The sequence below is a fragment of the Petaurus breviceps genome, unplaced genomic scaffold (genome assembly GCF_028583685.1).
Source record: "Petaurus breviceps papuanus isolate PSGF00001 unplaced genomic scaffold, PetGlider_PUasm1.0 188, whole genome shotgun sequence".
Classification (NCBI taxonomy): domain Eukaryota; kingdom Metazoa; phylum Chordata; class Mammalia; order Diprotodontia; family Petauridae; genus Petaurus; species Petaurus breviceps.
In genome coordinates, this window is record NW_027185804.1 from 37,892,018 (window position 1) to 37,913,903 (window position 21,886).

Sequence of the window (21,886 nt, forward strand, 5' to 3'; positions counted from 1 at the left end):
CGTCACCACCGCCTCCGTTTGACCCGTGTCCGCTTAGACACAAACCGGGCTGAGCTCTCTTTCCGGCCAGCTCCAGGGCCCTGGCCGGGGTTGGGAGCCCGAGGAACGTGGGGCTCGTCCCCAGGTGTGCCCGTAGCTGTACCGAGGGATGCTCGGCGAGCCTCTGGCACTCCCAGTTGGAAATAGGAGAGCATTTCCCTGTGGCGGCACACCAGCCTCCTGTGTGTGCTCGCTAGGCGGGGGTCGGTTTGCCCAACAGCCCCTGTCACTATCGCAACGTTGTTTCTATAGAGAAATGTGCTCCAAACGTAAACAAGGAACTTAAAAAACAAGGCATTAAAAGAATCACAAGGATCACTTGCATCAGAAGTATAAAAAATTTTATTAGTGCATATATACAAATTTACAAAGTCAAAAACCGGAGAAATACAAACAGCTTTAAAACACAATTTGCTTTTCCTTCAGTTTAAAGAAAGTGACTTTTACCTGATTTGTGATAAGATACAAAATACAGAAAGAACGGGGAACTGCTGTTTAAATACTGGAATCTTTGCAGAAAGTAAGTACGATGCAGAGACAGAAGGAAGATGCCCTTGAGAACGGGGTAAAATGGAGACACAAGACAGGTGCCCCTGACATAGTTATTCTGCTAAGAGCAAGAAATCCATCTTTCTTTACCAGAGATATTATGTGGCAATTGTTGCTGCTTGTATGAAATTCTAAACCCAACCTCCACAAAAGTGTCTAAGTGAGAGGACACTGAGCTCAGAATCTCTGTGGACAATGCCCACTAGGAACAGTGCAGACACTTGTCAGTATGGGAGAATATCAGACCTAGGGGCTGCTGAACACAGCACAGCGGCAGGCAGCCTGAGGGAGGCTGGAAGCACAGGCCAGGATTACCAGGCTAGAAGCAATTAACAAGATTTTTGGAAAAAAGAAGAGAACTGCTGCCTTCTGCTTAATTGCACTTGTTGGGGATAGATTATGGTCAAGGGCTCCAAACTGGGAACTACTCCATCTAGATAAACTCTCAGACCTCCCTACCCCCTGCACCCAGCCTGGTGAGCATTTCCTTCATACCAGATTGCCTGTGATTGAAATACTGCTCCTCAGCCTCAAACTGATGAAGTGGTTAGCCTGCCCACAAAGTAGAACTGGCCGAGGCAGCAGAGAAGTTCAAGGGCCTGGACCTTTAACTGCAGCCACTATGATTCCAACCCTCAAAAGGGAGGGAAATCTTGGCTTTGCACGTATTCTTTCATCAATCCAGGAAATTCAATGCTCTTTCCCAAAACATTTACAGTTTATTTGACAACAGTAAAACTGGTAAGACTCTTAACTGTACATGAAAATAAAACACAAATGACCCAAGTGAATTATGTGTTTGAAGCCGTTTTTCTCCTCTTTAGTCGAGCACGCCAATCCTCAGGAAGAGCCTCAAAGTTAGCATTTCTCTCAGCCATGCCACTGTGGAAATAATGGACAAATTACTTCACCAGAAGAGAAAAAAGTGTTAAGGTACTTTTGTTCTGGGGCAGTGGGAACTTCTCACAGACCCCGGTCTTCTAATCTGTCCCAAGTCTGAGAAGGTGCACATTTTCAAGTTTTTATGGGAAGCAGTGGAAGCCCATATATGTTCCTACACTTTCAATCCAAGTGGAATCTTGTGTTTGTTCCCTGCCCCACTTCCAGCAACACACAAGTATTTAATGAGCTTTCTCTGTGGCTGGCACCAGGTGCTGAGGACACTGAGACAAAAACCAATCACTCCTTGTCCTCGGGGGACACGAGGCTCTACTCCTTGGAGAGGGGGGGGGGAAGGGAGAAGGGGTGGCAGCATGTCTCATAAGTCCTGCTGGAGCAACAAAATCCGTTTATGTCATAGGCTTATTGGGTTTTTCACCTAAAGAATGTTCTTTGCAGCTGAGATCACATTTCAAGATACTCTTCATTATCTGGTAACATGTATTTTGCATTATTTCTCAATCTATCCTTTAAGTATGGAAGTTAACTCTCTTTAATATGATCAGAACCATTCGGATCAAGTGCCCAACTTCCAAAAAAAAGCCCTCATGTCTGGATGAGGCTCTGAATACCAGGGATATATTTTTTATATATGGATTTACTTATCAGGAAAGAATAAATTCAGGTCCAGCCTACAGTTTGGAGGATAAAAACCCTCCTCTATATCTTAAAAACAAAAAAACAAGAAACTTCTCTTCACCTGACTAACTGCTGCTGCTTCCATTCCTCAATCCGCTTTTGTGATGTCAATTCCCGATCTTCATCACTGGAGCTGGAATTCTCCTCTTCATCTAGCTCCCGCTGAATACTTTGCCATTTCTTTACCAAAGATGGCATTTTTGTTTTACTCTTCTTCCCCTGACAGAGTCCAAGGTAAAATTTAGGAAAAAATATTACATGGAAGAAATGAAATGAGAAAATAAAAACACTAATCTGAAAAATGGGGTTTTCTCCCCTACTGACAAGGCAAGAAAGCTTAAGAGATCAGGAGGGGGAGCATCAGCAGATCTGTACAGCCCACGAGGCTGCTGAGCTCCAGACCTGCGGCAAAGCATTGCCTCATTCAACAAAAGAGCCCCTGAATTCACACAAGACCCAGATGGCTCCAAGAGGTCTTGGACATCTAAGACAAGGGCAAGGCTGAGATCACTGTATGAATGGTGTCAGGACAGGTTTGACTGAGAAAGCAACATGTTTAGGGAACTTGGCAGGACTGGAGGAGTTAGAGCTGGGGGTGTGTTATATAATAAATACGATTTGGTGGGCAGGATAGATGAGCCTGTTCTGAGAAAAACTGCACGGCTTAAATAGTTTATCCTTGGTCTCATTTCTTCAATACAGCCTACAATGGCAACTACAACTTATTTCCCTTGGGCTACACTTCAGCTTTTATCATTTGAATAAACATGATGTTCATGGCAATAAAATGCAGCTGCTTGCAGGCACAGGTGTGCATGCACACACAATACAATTAATTCTACAACCCCCAAAGTTGTTCCATCATGGAAAAAAGCTGTAATCCTACAGAAAGTCTATCTTCTGTTTTCCTCTTTTCCCACTGGTTCGACTGAATATCCTCTTCAATGCTTCTATCTCTGACTCCCTAATTGTGGGAGTTGCTTTTATCCTTGGTCTCACTCTTTCATTTACTTACCACTCCCCCCCCCCTCAGTTTATGTTGATTCCACCTCTGTAACATCTATCTCTCAAATCCATCCCTTGTATTCCTATATTGTTGCCACTCTTATATGGGAGCTTATTCCCTCTCCCAACCTGACCTGTACTATCATAATCCCCCCCAACTCTCCTCTACTGCCTACTAAGTCAAGTTCACATTACTTTCCCAGTGTTCAAGGTCTTTCCCAATTTGGGATCTTGCTTTGCACCTTCCTATATTACCTGCAAAGTCCCTACCTACTGAATTCCCAAGTCCTACTTGAAGTTCTCCAATCAAAGCAGCGGGATGCTCTTTCTGTGACCTAGTTCTGAACACATGGCCTCTTACCTTGTCCTTCTTCCCCTTTCTGCTCTTCTCCGGGGGCGGCATCTTGGGAGCAGGTGGAGGCGGAGGTTCTGCAATGCTAGCAGTGCTCAGGAGGCTTCGAGATGGGACTGGCTGTAATGTGGGGACAGTCATCCTAACTGGTAAAGGACACTCAGGATAGGACATGACAGCAGGTGACGCCGCTAGGCTCAGGTAACTGGACTGCAGGCCTATGCCTGTAGCCTGGTGAGTGGTGCCTGATGTCTGATGAGTGACATCTGAGGCCTGTTGGTGGCTGACATTTACAGTTTGGTGACCTAAAAGAGAAACACCACAAAAATCACGTAAATGACAACCAACACAAATGATTAATGCTTTGAACTTAACAGAGATTTCTAGAGCAAACCTCTACTTGCTTATACTCTCAGGTTGTCCTATAGGATAGTTAAGAATCAAGTACAAGATGAAAAGAAAAATCTTGTTTCATCTTAACCTTTGCACTGTCCAGTAAAATTTAGAATAACTCTAAACTAGTAACTAGACAATCCAGAGAGTCAGTTAATCAGCAGTATGAACGGATCTACTGCGTAGAATTGGGACAGACAGGCTTCAGTCAGTATCCTTCACACTGCTGATGGGTGGCAAGGTCAAAGCCAGCATCCAGGTCTCTTCTGACCTCTCTGTATTGCTAGGCCAAAGCTGCTGAGGCAGAGAGGCAGGTGCTCACCTGCAGTCAGGGCTGGCTGGCTGTAGAGAACTGGGGAGCCACCAATGGTGGCCGATCTTTGGGCCACGCTGCCAGTTGTTTCTGAGGCTTTCCTCTTCACTGCTCTAGTGGTAGTAGAGTTAGAGGTGCTGGAATCAACTGAACTCTGAAAGAGAAAAAAAAATTTCTGATTAGGAGTTTTAGGTATAAGTTAAATAATCTCTTTAAAAAGCTGCAGTTCCTTCAACAAGAAGCTAGCCAACCCCACTTCCTCCCCAGACCCCCGTGGCTGCTGCTCACCTGGCTGCTGACAGCTGGAGTTGACACAGAGGGCTTTACGGGGGCATCTTCTTCGGTGCCTGGGGCAGGAGGCTCTTCATTCTCCTCATCTTCCATCTCTACCTCCTGAATCTCACCATCTTCTCCAGGAGGTGGGGGGGGTGGGGGAGGAGGTGACTCTGGGGGAGGGGGAGGGGGTGGTGGCATTTCTAAGGGTAATGGTGGCTGAAGCACAGGAACATTGGATTGAAGGAGGGTCCAAAATGGAGTAAGTGGCACGAGTGATGCAGAAGAAACTTGACCAGAAAAGGGCTCTTTACAAAGAGAACCTAAGATAGACAGATATATGTTAGGAGAAAAAAAAAGACCAATCTGGAGAGACAGCTGATTGTTGGCACCAGAAACGGAACAGCAGAGTATAAAACCAACTTGGATACAGAACACCACCAGACTTACTGTCCTCTTTTCATCTAAGCCAATTCTATCTAGATGCCTTACACACTTGTACTACATATTGACCAGTTTATTGCAATCAAAAATGTTTTCTTTTAAATCCCCTTTATTTCCAATCAGTATAGTTAGATGACATTCAAAAAAAGGTAAGATTTAAAAGGTTCTTTCAGAGGCTACTCTAGCTGAGGTCAATCTGAGACTGCATGGAGACATGAAACTTACAGATGGATGCAGTTGGAAGGAAGAAGCGGCATTCCTCACCCCTTAGCTTTCTAATCACTTTCCTTCAGGTGAACAAATTACTAGCCAAGGGGCAGATAGAACAATTCATCAAAGAATGCAAGTTTTTGATGAGGGTGGACAAATTTTTAGAATATGGAGCATTATGGAATTCTCAATGGTAGTATCAGAGGTGCTTCCAGAAAGTTAATGGGTGGCCTGATGTCACCAGGTCTTTGGGATGAGGAAGCAGCTGAGAATAGGGCTCCAAAAGGGAAGTACAAAGGCAAAAAAAACACCACTGAAAATGTGCTACCAAAGCATAAGATCTCAGGTTTAGAATGTGATGCTGGACTTCCCCTAATTCAGTCTCAAATGTTGGAACCAGGCCTTCTAGCTCAGCAAGATGACCCCCTTCATTTTATCTCCCTCTTCTGAGAAGGGGTGTAAGGAAGGAAGAAAATGGAAGGGATAAACTTATACCTCTCTTCCATTTTCTCAGAAGTATAGGATTTTCCCTATTTCCTGAGAATATTATAAAGGGGGAGGGGGAGGGGGAGCTGCTGTAAAGATTTTCTTCTCTTGAATTTACAGAATGGTGAAGCTGAAAGAAATTAGCCAGTTAAACACTTATTTGAGAAACGAGGGAAATGAAGCAAAGCCTAGGTTCAGTACTCTACAATACATCTTGCCTTAATGAAACAAGTAGAGGGACCTAAAAATCTCAGCCAAACAAATCTCACCTCTCAGGGAATGGATCCAGCTGCAGCCACCTGTTAACAGTTTCATGGTCAAAAGCAGTGTTAAACACAGACTTACAAAAAAAGATATGATACTACGTGAAAAACTGTAAGTTCACAAAAGTATCTTGATACTACTCCACAGATCCTAAAATTATTCTTAGTGAGCACATAAAAATAATACACTGTGCCACCGAAAGACCATGTAGCCCACCCAACTTTTAATCTTTTAGATGCTTTGCTGATTAGATAAAAGCATTTGCCGTATTCCAGGTCAGCAGACCACTATTAAAGTGTGGATCAAGGGCTTTTACCAACACATCATCAATCTGACTTAACTAAAGCTGCACTTGGGACCTACAGAGAGACCCATCCTGCAGTGTGCATCTGGGTAGGAGTCTAGTCAGGTGGGAACCTAGACGCACTTAAGGCTGTTTTAAAAGATCTGAAGTAGGGTAATCAACAGCAGCATCAGCAAGCTTCTTTTTATTTTTTTTGCCTTTTGGAAGGCAATTGGGATTAAGTGACTTGCCCAAGGTCACACGGCTAGGTTTTTGTGTGTGTGGGTGTTAAGTGTCTGAGGCCGGAACCAAACTCGGGTCCTCCCGACTCTAGGGCCAACGCTTTACTCACTGCGCCACCTAGCCAACAATTCGATCCCTCCTACCAAAACAACATACTACTGGCACTTGTGAAATACATGGCCAAGGTTGATGGCTTCATGACAGCTGATGAATCATGAGTAAATTAGATGTTCAAATGGCTGGACCTCAGTTCAAGTGCTCAAGATATATTATTAGTATATAGATGAATCTCCGGTTGTGGTATGTGACATTAAACCTAACTAGATGATCAGTTGAGTGTTTATTATTTGAAACAGATTCCAAATTATAGCAGATACCAAGTACATTAAAGATTATTACATGTTGGTATTTTACACTTAGGTAAGTTAACTCAAAATCTACCATCTTAAGCCTTGACAATGATAGCCTTTTTGGGCCTAAGATCTGTATAGTACCTTGACGTACTTGGCCTGAACTGGGCTTACATGTTAAACTTTTTATTCAGCACCCAGGGTAAGAGCACATGGACACCTATGGCGTAGGCTTGTCATTGTTCCGGTCACACTGAAAAAAAAATAGGCCCCCCCCCTTTTTTTTAAGCAACCGGGGTTAAGTAACTTGCTCAAGGTTACACGGCCAGGTGTTTCTGGGTGGGTGCTAAGTGTCTGAGCCCAGGATTCGATCTCCAGGTCTTCTCAACACTGGAGCCGGTGCTCTTACTTGCTGTGCTACCTGGCCCCCCCCCCCCCATTTTTCTTTAAAGTACTAAGGAAAGCCTCCAAGACTGAGGAAACCCAAGTCTGGCTGCCATAAAGAATGGCATCTCTATAGGTAACCTCACTGAACTACAATATGTGAGAACAATGTGAACAGAGAGTTCTGCATCCTCCACATTTTTTCTCTGCATGTTTACCCATAATACATATGTACTTTTATCTCCACCTTACTGTATCCACAAGTACCAACTAATCTGCTGGTACCATGGCTAGAGACAAAAGGCAGAAAGCAATAGTTAAATTGTAACAGTTAAATTTTAACTTTAGGATGAGGGATTAAAAAAAGAACTTTCCAATGCTAAAACTTGACTGCAAGTGACAAAACTTAAGCAAAATCAAGAGTTTCTGGGTATCCTGAACAACTGTCCACCTTCAGAAATAAAGATGCTAAAAGAGATATTTACAACGTATTTAGAAACCTGGCAGTTCCTTCACTTGAGAGACCACCTTTTCACTACTTGCATGACTATATCGATTGATTAAACTTTCCTTCTTCAACAGGCCTTGAAGTCTCGTGTGCTATTTTCCATAGCAGACCTACCTCTCAGCTGTGCCAAGCACCACATCAGTTTGTTTTACCTTACACTGGTCCTGTCTGTCTCATGAGGCACTGGCAGGAAGAGAGGCTTTATGCTCCCACACCATGACCTACTTTACCTCTGGGAGGAAGTTAAGGTAGCTACTTTAAAAACATTTCCACTGCATAAAATGAATGCCTTGAGATTTTCTTTCTGGCAGAATCAATGGGGTGACTAGAAAAAGTAGGCAATAAATGGATGTGGGTCACTTTTAGCATTCGTGGTACCATTACCAGCAAGGTTAGTGATGCCAGAATTCCTCTATGTGAAGATTACATGAGTGGAGAGAAATAAGTGACAGTAACTCATGATCCCAGTCAGGCAGGACTGAGATCTAAAGCATACTTTAATATGTCTCCTAAGAATTGCATTCAAGTTTCTTCATTCAATCACTATGTACTAAAAATCACTATAATCAACTTGAGCTTTACATTTTACAACCATGACTGTACTGCAAGAGGTCAAAAAAGAAAACTCTTTCGTGTGCTTCGGTTGTGGAAATCTAGATTAGAATATGATTCTAGCTTCATATGGATAGTTAAAATGGAGAGAACTGAGCAGGAAAAATGCCAATCTGGGGGCAGAGTTCTGGAAGGTACCATTAGTTTGCACACAGAGTTGCCTTGGATGTAAAGTTTCCCTGGCTCTCAGTCTTAAGAGTCAAGTTATTCATTTAGAGGGACAGCATATTTCTATCCCATTTATGAAGCTGCTAGTTGTATCTATCTTCATTTTTAAGTTTTTCTTCTCAGATTTGGTGATCGATATAGACCAAGCAACCTTCTTGATCAGTAAGAATAAATTCTGTACTTCCCTGGCAAAATATGTGCCTAACAATTTCAAATAGTTCCTCTTCTTGGAGGTCCAAAGGAAAGCTGGAACACATGTATTCAAAAAATCACTTGTCCAGAGCCTATGATGAGAGTGTACTTAACCAAGTGCAGAGATAGAAGAAAACCAAAAGTTACTGTTTCTTCAAGGAGGTTAGAGTCTCCTGGGTACCAGGGCAAAAGCTTCCCAACTGGGACCAAATTGTTGTTTTCTATTCCCCAGGGTCAAATGAGGCAACTGCTGTCACCCCAAGTTAGCAGAGCAGAACTAGTGAATGCCATGATCTTATTATCATCTCATCATTTCTCCTTCCATTACTAAAAAACAGCAGCAGCTAGAGAAATCCATCTTCCTTTGTATACCTATCAACTGCTGCCTTTATGAGATAAAACAATTCAGTTATTTCTGTTTGACTTTCTAACCACTCTCTGGCACCGTCATGTCTTTATCCCTGAAGGTAAAATGTCATTTCCTCACATGCAAAGAAAACTTAAGATAGCTGAGGGGATCACACCCAGACCTCAAGAAACTACCTGTGCAACATGAGTATGAGTGACCATTTTCAGTGATGACTTTCTTCCGCGCCTGTGCCCGTAAACCACTGGCTGGTGTACACACCGTTACCTCTGTCTGCTATGGCTCATGACTATCTCACTTCAACCCACACAGAATGCCATCCTTGTTAGATGCAGTGTCTGTCACCTTCCCATCTGGAAGGGGTAGGCATGAAAAATCCGACTACTACCTTGGTAACATCAGATTACAGTCACCCTAACTCAGTGCTCCCTTCTTTGTACTCTGACAGGCCACACGGCCTTACAGCTCATGCAGACTCACGAGGCCCAACAGGTTCGAGGTGAATTTTCAAATACAGTTTTAAAGTTACTAATGCTCCAAGAGCACAGTCTAAGCGCTCCAGGCACAGGGCTACTTGATCTTCAGGGTTTAGCTACTGTTTTTCTTAATGTTTTCCCTCTTTTGGGTTGAGTTATTATTATTTAATTAGTTAAAGCGATATCCCAAAAAAATGGTTTTTCTATTCACACGCACTTCCCGTGTATTTGTGAAGCCTTCCTGCCTAATGACCAGATTGCAAACTGTCACCTTTACCTGCGGCATTCTCAGTGGATTCCCCAGAGTTTGCCTCGGTGCCACTTTTCTCTTTCAGGATTTGCTTATGAAGAGTCTCTGTTCTATTTTCTTGGGCTTGCCCTTCTTCTTCTTCACCATCTGGGAACTCCCACTGAGACTCGCCCGAGTGTTCGTTTACATAGAAATAACGTCTATGATCCCTAAATCACAAGAAAGAAAACACACGTTTTAAGACCTAATCTCCTGTAGTGACACTTGCACTTGGTCCTGTCCCAGGACAGCAGTCTGCTCTCACAGGGAAGAACCTCTTCTTAATGAACTGCTATTCACAAAGGCAACAAACAGCTTTGAGAGTTGAGGAAGGAGAGCCAAGAATGATTCAAAGCTATTTGCACTGCCAGCAGCTCTGTGAATACAGCCCTGAGCCCTCCAACTCCAACAGATGACGGGCTTGCAAAACATCTCATTTTTTGCCAATGCTTAACAGGGTGTTAAGTTTCATTAATGAAGGGACTCAATCGCCTAGAACCCTAATTTCCCTTCCAAAGAAGAGAACAGCGGAGTTTGTGAAAGATGGCTCTTCCCCTCTTGGACCGTGGAATTCACATTTCATACTCTTGATATCAAACAGTGAAAGCTAAAGAGAGGGAGAGGATCTGGGAGCTGAAAAATAAAAGAGCAAAGATTTCAAATAACGAAAAAAAAAACCAAGAAAAGCCAAATATAAAAGGAAATATTTTCGTCTGACCTGCTGGCAGCAGATAGTAATCTTGTTCTTCATTCACATCTTCCGCCACGAAGCTTTCCTTAACTTCACCGAGGTTAAGCAGGAGTAGCTGGCTTCCAGAGGTCCTGCAAAGCGCACAGAGCTCTCGCATGCGCTTAACCCCCAAGCCCGCCCTACTCCGAGAAATTACACTCTGGAGAGTAAAAACCAGCTTTGTCCAATCTTGGGAAAAAATCCGTTACATGGAACACTTTAAACATTTGCTTTTTTGTTTCTCCAATTTGTGGCTGGCCCAAACTCTGTAAGTGCTGGTGGTGCTCTGCCTGCCCAGCACCGCTAACCGAAGCCGCTCGAAGTCTCCAAGAGGATGTCACGTCGTCAGGTGGTGATGATCACAAATCATGTCTGAGATGTCAAAGGTGAAAGGTGAAAAGGGGAGAAGAGTGCGTACCTGTCCCAGTGGCAGGACCAGCCTTTAGGAGTGGCGTTTATTTCATACTGTTTTAGTTGTTCTGCGGCATCCTGTAGTTTTCGTTTGAGGTAGTTTCCGTTGAGAGCTCCTTCTCGCCAGTCTGCAATCCGAGTCTAGCAACAAACAAATTCAATTCATTGTTCAAGGAGTAATGTGGCCGCTCCACAGATGTGCAATGTCCTGAGAAAACTGGGGGTTGGCTCTCCTCTCTGGCCAGGAAGGACAGTCACGGGCCCAAAGCTGGGCCACTCTAGCAACAAATGGTGATAAAAGACATGTACTGACTGATTCCTGTTAGGGTATGACTGAGATCTTGTGGTTGATAGATAGGAAGGTGTCACTGGGATCTGAATCCAAATTTTCATCAATGTAGGAAAGTGATCAGGATGGAGATGCCTTCCACTGATGAACATCACCAACTCACCTTTAACTTATATTCTGAAAGGGTTATTGGGACACTGAAAGGCTGGCTAGGTGCTCAACACAGCTAATGTGTGTCATGTGTCAAAGGCAGGACTGGAACCCAGGTCTTCCTTACTCCCCAGCCAACCTTCTCTTGTCTATACCACACTGCTACAGAGGTTTGCTTGATCACCCAATGACCTCCTGCATGTAACACGGGGTTCTAGTGGATTCTTAGGGAGACTAAAGTATCCATTATTATCTGTGAAAATGCAGAAGCAATCTAAGTTATTCATCTTTGCTTTAAAAAATATAATGCATAATCTCTTTTTCCAGAAATAGGCCTGTTTGTTGTTAGTTAAGTCTGTTAAAATACTGGCCAGGTCACAGGTTTCAATTCCTAGTGTACCGATTTTTTCAGTCACATCCGACAAGTGAAACGTTTCTGTTCCACAGGAGGCGAGAGTGTGTGGCTCCCCCTGCATCACTGGAGTGGCTCTGTGAGCATTGGTAGGCTGTCCAGCCACCAGAAGTGTTTTCATACAGTCACAGAACAGTACTTCACAGTTACACAGCATTGTAAGACTTGTGAGGCACTTTATTACAATAGCAGCCAATGTTTTTAAGGTCTGGAAAGCACATCACAGACATTACTTGATTAGATCCTCACAATAACCCTGGGGAGGTACAATTGTGATCTCCATTTTGCAGATGAGGAAACTGAGGCAGAGAGAGGTGAAGGGATGTGCCCAGAATCACACAGCCACACAGGGCTTGAGACAGGCTCTGAACTCCTGTCTTCCTAAGCTCAGCACTCTGTCCTCTCTGCCACCTAGCTATCATCATAATTACGTCTTTGCGTTACTTGTGTTTCCTGAATTGGCAGTACTGAGATGTACTAAGAGAAAAAACACCACTCAAATTAAAACTTGAGTACAATCGGCAGAGGGAACTGATGGAACATAGGGAACTGGCTAATGGCTGAACCTACCTCAGTCTGTAAGAGCAGCACGTGAAAATTGGAGATGGATTGTCTGCTAATTCCTAGGAATTCCAGTTTACTGGTCAGGGTGTTTGCCAGTTCTCCAATCTGAAACTGTTTGCCAAGGGGAAAAAGAGAAAGAAAAAGAATACAAGAAGTCAACAGCAGTTCCTGTGAACCCTCTGACACTGACATCCCAGGATGCATCTGGATGCTTTTCTTCCTTAGGCAATCTCTTTGCCTTAACAACAAAAACGCAGAGCTAGGTTTGGGGCGGACACTAACAAACGGTCCTTGAGAATGAGGACTATCAACATTTTGCATCTGCAGTGACACACGTGATTGATGAAGCAGTACATGCAGATGTGTAAGACATGCCAAGTGTCTGTCAAAGCCAAGGCGATACCAGGACATACCACCACAAACACAATTTAAAATGATAACTTATTTGACCCAGACTTAGAACTGCATATTTTAGGACATTTGGAACCCCAATCACTCCTTTCTAAATAACAGGCCTTCTAAGTGGATATATATATATATATATATGCAAGCCTCAGACATGAGCTAGATTCTCTCACTGTCCAGGCTCTACTTTTTCCTAATGTTGTTCCACTTCTTTCAGGTAAAAATAAGACAAGCCACTGGTGGAGATATTCTTCCACTGGTGAAGCAAGCACTTCAACCAGTTCGTAGGATGGTCATCAGAATAAGGCACACTGCCAACTACAGCTAGAGAAGCACAATTTTTTTCCTAGTCCAAACAAGGATTGCTTTGTGACTGTACTCTTAGAATAATGCTCTAAACAAATTCAATCTGTCACTCACCCCTTCACCCTAATGGTCTGGTGTTCATGCAACTTTTCAAAAGGTTCACTTAGAAGGAAACTGGCCCATAGATTACTAGGTGGAAGAAAGTGACGTGGTCAAAGTCATACGGGTGGCAGGGCCAAAGTATGACCCAAGCTTTTTCTACTGAAGGCAGGTAACTTATTGACCTGAAAACAGGTAGCACTTCTCCAATGAAGTCTCTTTGAAGAAATATATAGGTATACATTTTTTTAAAAAAAGCAATTTTCATACAAGTGGAATTTGGGTAAAAATATATTTAGATCAGAGGAATCAAATACATAGCCTAGGTAGATTAAAACGTAACTGAAAAGTTTAACAAAATATGTAAAAATATAATACAGTGATAACGTTCATCTGTGATTTTCTAAGTCGATATGCAGCCCAGCAGGGACCTGTTTCTGTTTCAATTTGACACTGACATAAACCAAATGGCGGTACAGTACTCTTTACATAACAGATGAACAACTGATTCCTTCCTACCCAGACCAGTTGTATTTCAGTTCCAAAAAAGATTTTCTGGTAGTTAAATTCTAATAGGAAAATACATTAATAGTATTAACTAGGGAAAAAAAGAAATCCTACACGGTACTAATTGTTACTTTTGGCCTTAGAGTTAGTATACTTACTTGCATAAATCAATGTGAAAAAGAACTTCAACACAGGTGAGACACCTAACAATTTCTTAACCCTAGCCCCCATTTGTGAAAATAACCCACTAACTCATATCCTGTGTAAATGACTCCTTATGCTTTGCAGATAGCAAAAACTGTTCGTTTTGCTAAATCGCAGTCTTCCTAGTGGCAAAAGGCTGATTAAAACCAAACTGGGTTAGTCAAAATACACAAAAAACAAACAGAATACACATTTACAAGGCTGCACTGAATAACACACATACTTTCAAATCTTGTTCTTCATCCAACTTTGGCACTGTTTGTGACTTCAGTTTTTCTGGAGACTCTTCTGTTTCTAGCTCTTTGTCTGAATTCTCATCTATTTTCTCTGAATTCTCAGTGCCCATCACTGGAAAAAAAAAACAAGTTAACCTCGCTGCCCAAAATCCTAGTTCTCTCTACACAGCCCTTAACATCCAGTCATGGCAAGAAAAGGCTGGGAACTCCAACCTCTCACTACTCCTTTATTCCTGAATGATTTTAAGGTGGTGGTCAAAGTGACAGATGCTTTTTTTGTTCCTTGTTGCTTTGTTTCCATCTTTCTTAGAAAATGTGTAACAGAAGATAAAACTTCTCAAAGAGAATGACTCCACCCCCTTGCTGTCTTCATGTCCCCAGTGCCCAGTTCTTTGGACAGCGGGCACTTATATAGATTTTCAATGCCTTCTTGATTTTTTTTTTTTGCCTTTTGGAGGGTAATTGGGGTTAAGTGACTTGCGCAAGGTCACATGGCTAGTTTTTTTTTGTGTGTTAAGTGTCTGAGACTGGATTTGAACTCAAGTCCTCCCAACTCCAGGGCCCGGTGCTCTATTCATTGCACCACCTAACTGCCCCTTTGCCTTCTTGATTTTTAGCATTAATACTTTTGAATATGATCCATTAGGAATTCTTTCCTAAACTGTCCCTTGTGAAAGGCTTTCAAATTGCTCTGCTGATTCTATGAAACTCAGATGCCAGTACCTGAAACATGGCATGGACAAAAGGTGCCCAAGAGATGGGCTCTGGGCATTTTCAATGAATTCTATAAACTACTGCACACTCCTTGCCATAACCTCATTCAGATGTTCCCTCACATCTCTGATGTCAGCATCCACCAGCACTGGTGGGGAATGGAAAATGGCACATGTCAACCCTAGGTCCACTTCACCGGACACCTTGGTTCCAGTTCCTCTTACTTCGGCTTTACTTTTCAAGCTATTAACTTCAGGTCTACTACTACAACTTCTATAGCTGTTAATATAGACACAACTCGGACATCTTAGGCAACAACAAAATCCTCCTACAGGACTTCCACAGATTTCTTTTGAACAAAACACCAACAGTACCTGGAAATTTTACTAACTGCTTTACTGTAGCTCCAACTAATGACATTTTTCCTTTAATATACTTCCATTTCTGCTACTACCATTAGCCTAATGTTTTCATAAAAAACTTTTATTGTTTGCTATGTCCCCTCTGCTTTTACGTGTTCTCTATAAAAGGGAATGGATCTTTATCTAAAATGTCCCATCAATTAATTTATAATACATGAAGATACTATAAGCGATGAATATTAAGGATGGGATAAACTTGTACTTTATACTATCAGTAGAGGAAAGTAATAACCTACAAGGTTCCTTCCAAAATGCTATGAAAATCTTTTGAATTACCAATTTCTCCATTTTCTGGGGTCTCACGACCAGTTTTGCTAGAACTCCGGCTGGTAGATTCTGGACTGGTAGCTCGGATAAACATCTTCCATTTTCCTCTTTTAGACATAAGTCTACGCATTCCATCTTGAGATGCCGATTGACTGATATCAGAACGTGGACTAGACCCTGACACACTACCATCTCCTTCCTCCAATGCCCGTAGTTCTGCCTAGAAAAAAATCCAACAATAAAGTTCAAGTTACATCAACTGTTCATTTTGAAAGGTGGAATTAAATGCCCAGAATACAGTGTATACTCTTCAAATGCAGAAGAATACATCTTCTAGCTCTCTTTATGGCTCTAAAACTTAGTATTAATGTGCCCAAATCTGCAGAATTAGACTCAGATTATTTGTTGATGATTATTCTGCAGTTAATATTTAGAAAAATACAGATCATCTTCCCTATATTCAAGGACAGTATCTAAAGATCTTGAAAAGGAAAGCTCTTCAAAATCTGTTCCTCATACAAAATGACTTATACAGCAGCCTTTCCTTCTAAAGCTCTCCCCTATAGGAGAAATTCTCAATTGTGGGTCCTCTGATACTTGCGGAATTCCCTTTGAAGAAGACAGATCTGCCCCCACACACCAGTGACTTCTGCAGGCAGTAGCAGGCAGAAATGGCATCAGGGATCAGGAAGTTCAAATTAAAAACCTAAATCCCAGGGGCAGCTAGGTGGCTCAGTGAATGGAGCACCGGCCCTGGAGTCAGGAGGACCTGAGTTCAAATCCAGCCGCAGACAGTTAACACAAAAACTAGCCATGTGACCTTGGGCAAGTTACTTAAACCCAACTGCCCTCCAAAAAGCAACCCCCCCTCCCCCCAAAAAACCCTAATCTTAGTAGACTACGTAATCATCTTTCCTCTGGCCTTTTCAGGGTACACCTAGGTCTTCCTGACTTTGAGGCCTCCCCTGTCCCTGCCTATCCACTCCTTCAGAAAACAAGCACAGGTTATGAAGTGCCTACTGTGTGCCAGGCACTGGGCTGAGCACTGGGGATACAAGGAAAGGAAAGACAGGCTCTTTAGTAAACAGAGCACACAGCTTAAGGCAGGAGACACCGTGCAAACAGCCATGCACAAACGACTGATCAGACTGGAGATGATCCACAGAGGGAAGGCAGGAGCAGTAAAGTTGGTGGCTGGGGGGTGGGAACAGGGGAAGAGGTTGGGAAAGGCTTCCTGACAAAGTGAGAGAGAGGAAGATTTTAGCCAGGACAAGAAGGAGGCCAGGAGGCAGAAATAGGGGAGGAGAGTCTTCCCGACATGGGGGACAGCCAAACAAGTTGGGCGGTGTCTCTGGGCCTTGGGCGAAGGGGGTCGGGGTGGGGTGGGAAGAGAAAGGATTAGGTATCAGAAGAATGGAAAAGCAGGGGATGTGATGAAGAGCTGAGCACCAAAGAGGACTTTACAGTTGATCCTGGAGGTGATGGGAAGGCACTGGAGTGGGGGAGAGGAGAAGAGAGGGTATATGGGGAGGAGACGGAGGGGTGTGTGTGTGTGTCTCTCTGTCTCTGCCTCATGGTCTGATCTGGGCTTGAAGATAATTTTGACAGGTGAGTGAAGGATAGACTGAAGTGGGGAGACCTGCCAGCAGCCTGCTGGAACACCCCAGTCAGGAGATGATAAGGGCCTGCACCAGGACGGTAGTAGAAAGAGAAGGGGGTGGGGTGCTATATGAGTGATGTTGTGAAGGTCAAACTGACAGGCCTTGGCAACAGACTGGTTATGGGGGTGGGGTGAGAGAAAGTAAGGCCCATGAGACCTTGGTCATGAGCCTGGAAGACTGGGGAAGTGGTGCTGCCCCCTATGGTAATCCAGAAGGGTTTGGGTGGAAGAGATACTAAGTTCCATTTTAGACATGTTGGGTTTAAGCCCCCTTCCACAAAGAAACAATCCTGAAAGCAGTGACAGTTTTAAATACAGTGCCAAAATTAAACAAGTTTGGGGGGCTGTAAAGCAAATTCTCCTAAAATCACTGTTGTCAGAAAGCAGGAAGCACCTCCCGAGCCCATCAATGCTGGAGCTGGGGCAGCAGTACGGTAACACACATGCTCCCTGGGCTCGTCAGCGCTGTCTGCGTCCTCCCCACACTCACCTTTTTTCTCTCCAATACAAGCTCTAGTTCCAGGGTGTCTTGTTCTTCCTCCTCCTCACTTTCTCCTGACTGCACCACACTACAGAGATCCTCCTGGGACTTGTCTTCCGGGTTCTCTCCCATAGCTTCTTGTGTTTTTCTTGTCCCTGACAACTCCTCTGCTGTCACCGTCTCTTTTACCTCTGCCATCGGATCCACTTCTTGACAAATCACTTTTCTCCTCCACCTTTCTTCTTCCTCTTTTACACCCTCAGGCAATAGAGGGGCCAGCAGAGCAGCTGCCACCCCCTTCTTTTCCTCTTCACTATTTGAAAGAGCTTGGATACCTTCATTTACCTCCTATAATGATATGGGAGATATTCTCAGGGACCATTTTACTTCTTAGACACACTTCTGCTGTTATAGCCAAGAAGCCCTAAAAGCATTAGTTAGGTAAATGGTGTCTGTCCTCTTTCAGCCACCTGAACAATGTTAATAAATGAACCTTTGAAGTCAGTGTCCCATCCGGAGAGGAACATCACAGAGCCTTTGTTCACCTCAAGTGTCACTACTGGGAACAAACAGTCTCATAAAGTCAAGCTGACTATGGCTTGTGTCCCTTCTCAAGATTACCTTTATTCTGACTATAATAAGCAGAACTCGTAGAAGGCATTAGTAGTCTGGGGAAAAAAAGATCCAAGTATTTTACCTCCATGTTCTAGTAACACAGTGACTAACTTCAGACAAGCCCTGAGTCCAATTCCATTTCTGTAAAACGAGGACCTCACCAGGATGCTGTGAAAGTAACTGGTTAAGGTGATGTATGTATTGCCCTCTTCCCTAGAAAAGGTGGCTCAATTTATCTGTCTGTCAAATGAAGACTAATTGTCCTAACTACCATGGAGTTGTTATGAGGCCCAAATAGAAAAAATGGGTTTAAAAAGTGAAATGTATCCCACCTGTCTGGTTGCTAACAAGGCATTATCCTTAAAGTACTACCTCATTTCAAAGCTGCTAGCGTGCAGGTAACATGGTATTCTCAAAGGTCATACCAAACAAACTGGGAGAGGCAAATTCTAGCAGCAGACAGTATCTGTTAATAGTGGTTAAAACCAGCTTCACTAGATTCAAGGTCATTGACAAAAGAATGGCTGGAACAACAGTAAGGTAAAGAGGAGTTGAAAAGTACATTTGTTGAAGGAGTACTGATAAAACTATGGATGCTTAAAGAATTAAGTTGATTCAAGGTATACTGTCTCCAAAAGACACAGTCTCTAGCACACACATGGCAATGACATAAAATGTCAAGTTATATTACATGCCAGTAACAACAAGAAACCTAATTCAATAAAACTAATTGAACAGTAAAAAGAAACCCTCAATACAAAAGGGGCGTGTGAACATTAACTTTTAGTGTCCAGAATAAGACAAATACTTTTAATGATTTCAACAGAAATCTGGGAGAAGAAATTGATCACGGAATACCCTAACAAAAGATGCAGATACAAGAACGAGTTAACGATTCAAAATGAGAACCAATTTCATATTTATAAAAAAAAAAACTAATTTCAATTTCAATCATTAGATTAATGTGAATAAATTACCTAAGCTGCTGGCACTGACCTTTTTAACTTCTCGCTTAACCAAGAGCGGCCCACTCTTATTAGTGGTAACAGAAAGAGCCTTTTCTTTGGAATACATGTCTGCCGGCACCAGGAAACTTGTCTCAGCACCTGTCACAGAACTGAAAAGGAGTATCCTTAGCAGATATACCGCACAGAGAGGAAGCTGTGCAATCAACAAGAGCGTCCTGTCACTTTATAATGAATTTTCAATGGGGGGAAAGAGACATTCCCAAGACTGCTCTCACCTGTGCTGGTAATGCTGCACCCCCTGGACCTGGGCAGCCAGGTACGGTGGCAGTTCCCAAGTCACTTCATTTGTCTGTGTGTTCCAATAGTAATAGCATCCTGTGTTCTCATCCCAAACTTCCTGCCAGTCTCCCATCTCAATTCCCACTAGAAGAAAACAAGCAGATTTCAGTAAAGAGGGAGCGCTTCTCACAGTTTTGTTCTTAACCTTCTAACCGCTCAGCTCCCAAGATTTCAAACAATAAACTGCCCTCCTCTTTAGTATTGCCTGCAGAACCAGCCCTACAACTACAAGTGTGATTAAAAAAAAGAAAGAAAAAACTTTACTAGTTCAACTCTGTATGTCTTGGACCTCCAAAGTATATAGTTAAAAGTAATGCCTTATTACTCACCTAGCAGAGATACTTACTGGTCCTAACGAGACAGCACTTAGGCATCTATTAGGGTAGATCTCAATGGTAAATAGCCATCTTTACAAAACAAACATGCCAAGCACCTACCTTCCAAAAATAGTTCAAAGCTCACAATCTTAAGGTTTGGTAGCAAATAATTACATCCTTATTACCAACTAAAAGAATTTAAATTCGTTTATAATTAACTTGATTATGAAAATAATCAACAGTCTCCTATAATGCCTACTTTTCCTGTGCCCTCTTTGTAGGATACAGGATAGCTTTAAAGATGCTATAGAAGTGAGCTCACCTCCTGCCAAGGAGCACTGGGTGTCATACTGCCACCCTGTAACTCGGGCTGAGTCTGCTCCATTTGCAGATGAAGAAGAAAGGGAGGTCGTTCCAGATTCCTTGGGCTCGGGTCGAGGAGGAGTTGGAGGTGGGGCAGAAGTGCTAGCGGTGGACACAGGCTGGGGGGCTGTTATGGCATCAATTTCCTTTAAAAAGGGAGTCATGACAAACGTATTATATTTAAAATCAATAAAGCTTGAGAAAATGTAGTCACCATTTAAAAAAATTCAACTTAATCATATCCCTAACCTCTTTCCCAAGAAATGCAACTACCAAATCTTAAAAATCTTAGGAAATTTTTTACACATTTAGGTGCTTAATAAATGCTTGATTGATTTTATTTGAGAATATACTATTTCAGTGGCTAAACTGAACTATTACTAACCGCTAGGAAGTTGGCCAATGTGCTGTCAATGTCGGTGGACTGGTTTCCATTTGCCTCCTTAGGCAAAGCTGGTTTCTCAGGGGCATCACCCTCATCATCATCACTGTCTGCATAAGCACCAAGCAAACACAAGCCCCCTGGTAAGCAAACAAAAAGAAACCAAATTAGCGAGCATAAATGAGGACATTTTAGGAAAGATGTTGCATGTAAGATTATATAATAATCACCATGCTCTACTTTGTAACCTTTTAGCCCCAAAGCTGACCTTCCATTGTCACTTAGCAGAAAAGGAATGAATATTTTCTCGAAAACAAGTCAAAAAATGGGCGGCCAGGTAGCACAGCGAGTAAGAGCACCGGCTCCAGTGTTGAGAAGACCTGGAGATCGAATCATGGGCTCAGACATTAGCCCAGAAACACCTGGCCGTGTAACCTTGAGCAAGTTACTTAACCCCAATTGCTTAGGGGTGGCCAGGTGGCTCAGCGAGTAAGAGCACCGGCTCCAGTGTCAGGATGACCTGGATCAAATCCGGGCTCAGATACTCAGCACCACACCCAGAAATAACTGGCTGTGTAACCTTGAGCAAGTTACTTAACCCCGATTGCTTTTTAAAAAAAAAGAAAGAAAAGAAAACAAGTCAAAAAAGTAAAAAGTCAAAGTCAACATCTGTTTCAGGACCTCTTTAAAACACAAACCAATACAAAAAGTCATCCTAACAGCATCCTGCTGTGCTGTAGTTTCTGTAGTTTAGGGAATATGCCAATATCACTAAAAGGGATTAATAGAGAGGGCAAGTGGTCACTGGCTACAAGTAACAAGCCAGCAAACCAAGCACATGAAGTACAAAAGCAAACTAGACATGCTCAGGATCATCCTTTCCAAATGTTTACTGCTTGAGTAACCAAGCATTAGGAAATGAAATGATACTTGGAATTGGGTAATGGTAGTGATCCTTAATAGAACTCCCTCAATTCAAGTTAATCAAGTTCTTCTGTGTCACTCATTGCCTTATTTATGTCTGTCATAATTAAGATTCTTAAAAAAGCATCTTTTAATCCGTCAAGTTGATTCTGGCTTCCTGTGACACACGTCTGAACAGCCAATCTGAAGTTACCTTGCTCCTGGCTCCCATCTTCACAGTACTCATTCAATTTTGCAAATGCCTTAGTACACAGTACCAGACACTGTGCTGTACAGGCAGTCCCACTTTCTGCTCAGTTATCACTCTGTTTGGAGCCTGCGTCTCCCTTCATCACAGGCTGGA

At 42.8% G+C, this 21,886-nt stretch overlaps 1 protein-coding gene across 4 annotated transcripts in view; it reads right to left on the reverse strand.

Annotated features, from left to right (window-relative positions):
* Nucleotides 1–363: 363 nt before the first annotated feature.
* Nucleotides 364–21,886, reverse strand: part of FNBP4 (formin binding protein 4) — a 27,477-nt gene continuing 5,954 nt past the window's right edge. For all 4 annotated transcript variants that reach the window (XM_069091642.1, XM_069091644.1, XM_069091645.1 and 1 more), the window contains 15 exons: nt 20,623–20,759; nt 20,197–20,383; nt 19,494–19,641; nt 19,247–19,367; nt 17,645–17,983; nt 15,504–15,714; nt 14,079–14,203; nt 12,341–12,445; nt 10,927–11,060; nt 9,767–9,948; nt 4,518–4,825; nt 4,239–4,383; nt 3,533–3,828; nt 2,228–2,385; nt 364–1,470 (listed from right to left, as the gene is read on the reverse strand). In XM_069091642.1, the coding sequence (XP_068947743.1) occupies nt 1,380–1,470; nt 2,228–2,385; nt 3,533–3,828; nt 4,239–4,383; nt 4,518–4,825; nt 9,767–9,948; nt 10,927–11,060; nt 12,341–12,445; nt 14,079–14,203; nt 15,504–15,714; nt 17,645–17,983; nt 19,247–19,367; nt 19,494–19,641; nt 20,197–20,383; nt 20,623–20,759 (2,687 nt within the window). In that variant the 3' untranslated portion in view covers nt 364–1,379. The remainder of the gene's footprint in view (nt 1,471–2,227; nt 2,386–3,532; nt 3,829–4,238; nt 4,384–4,517; nt 4,826–9,766; nt 9,949–10,926; nt 11,061–12,340; nt 12,446–14,078; nt 14,204–15,503; nt 15,715–17,644; nt 17,984–19,246; nt 19,368–19,493; nt 19,642–20,196; nt 20,384–20,622; nt 20,760–21,886) is intronic.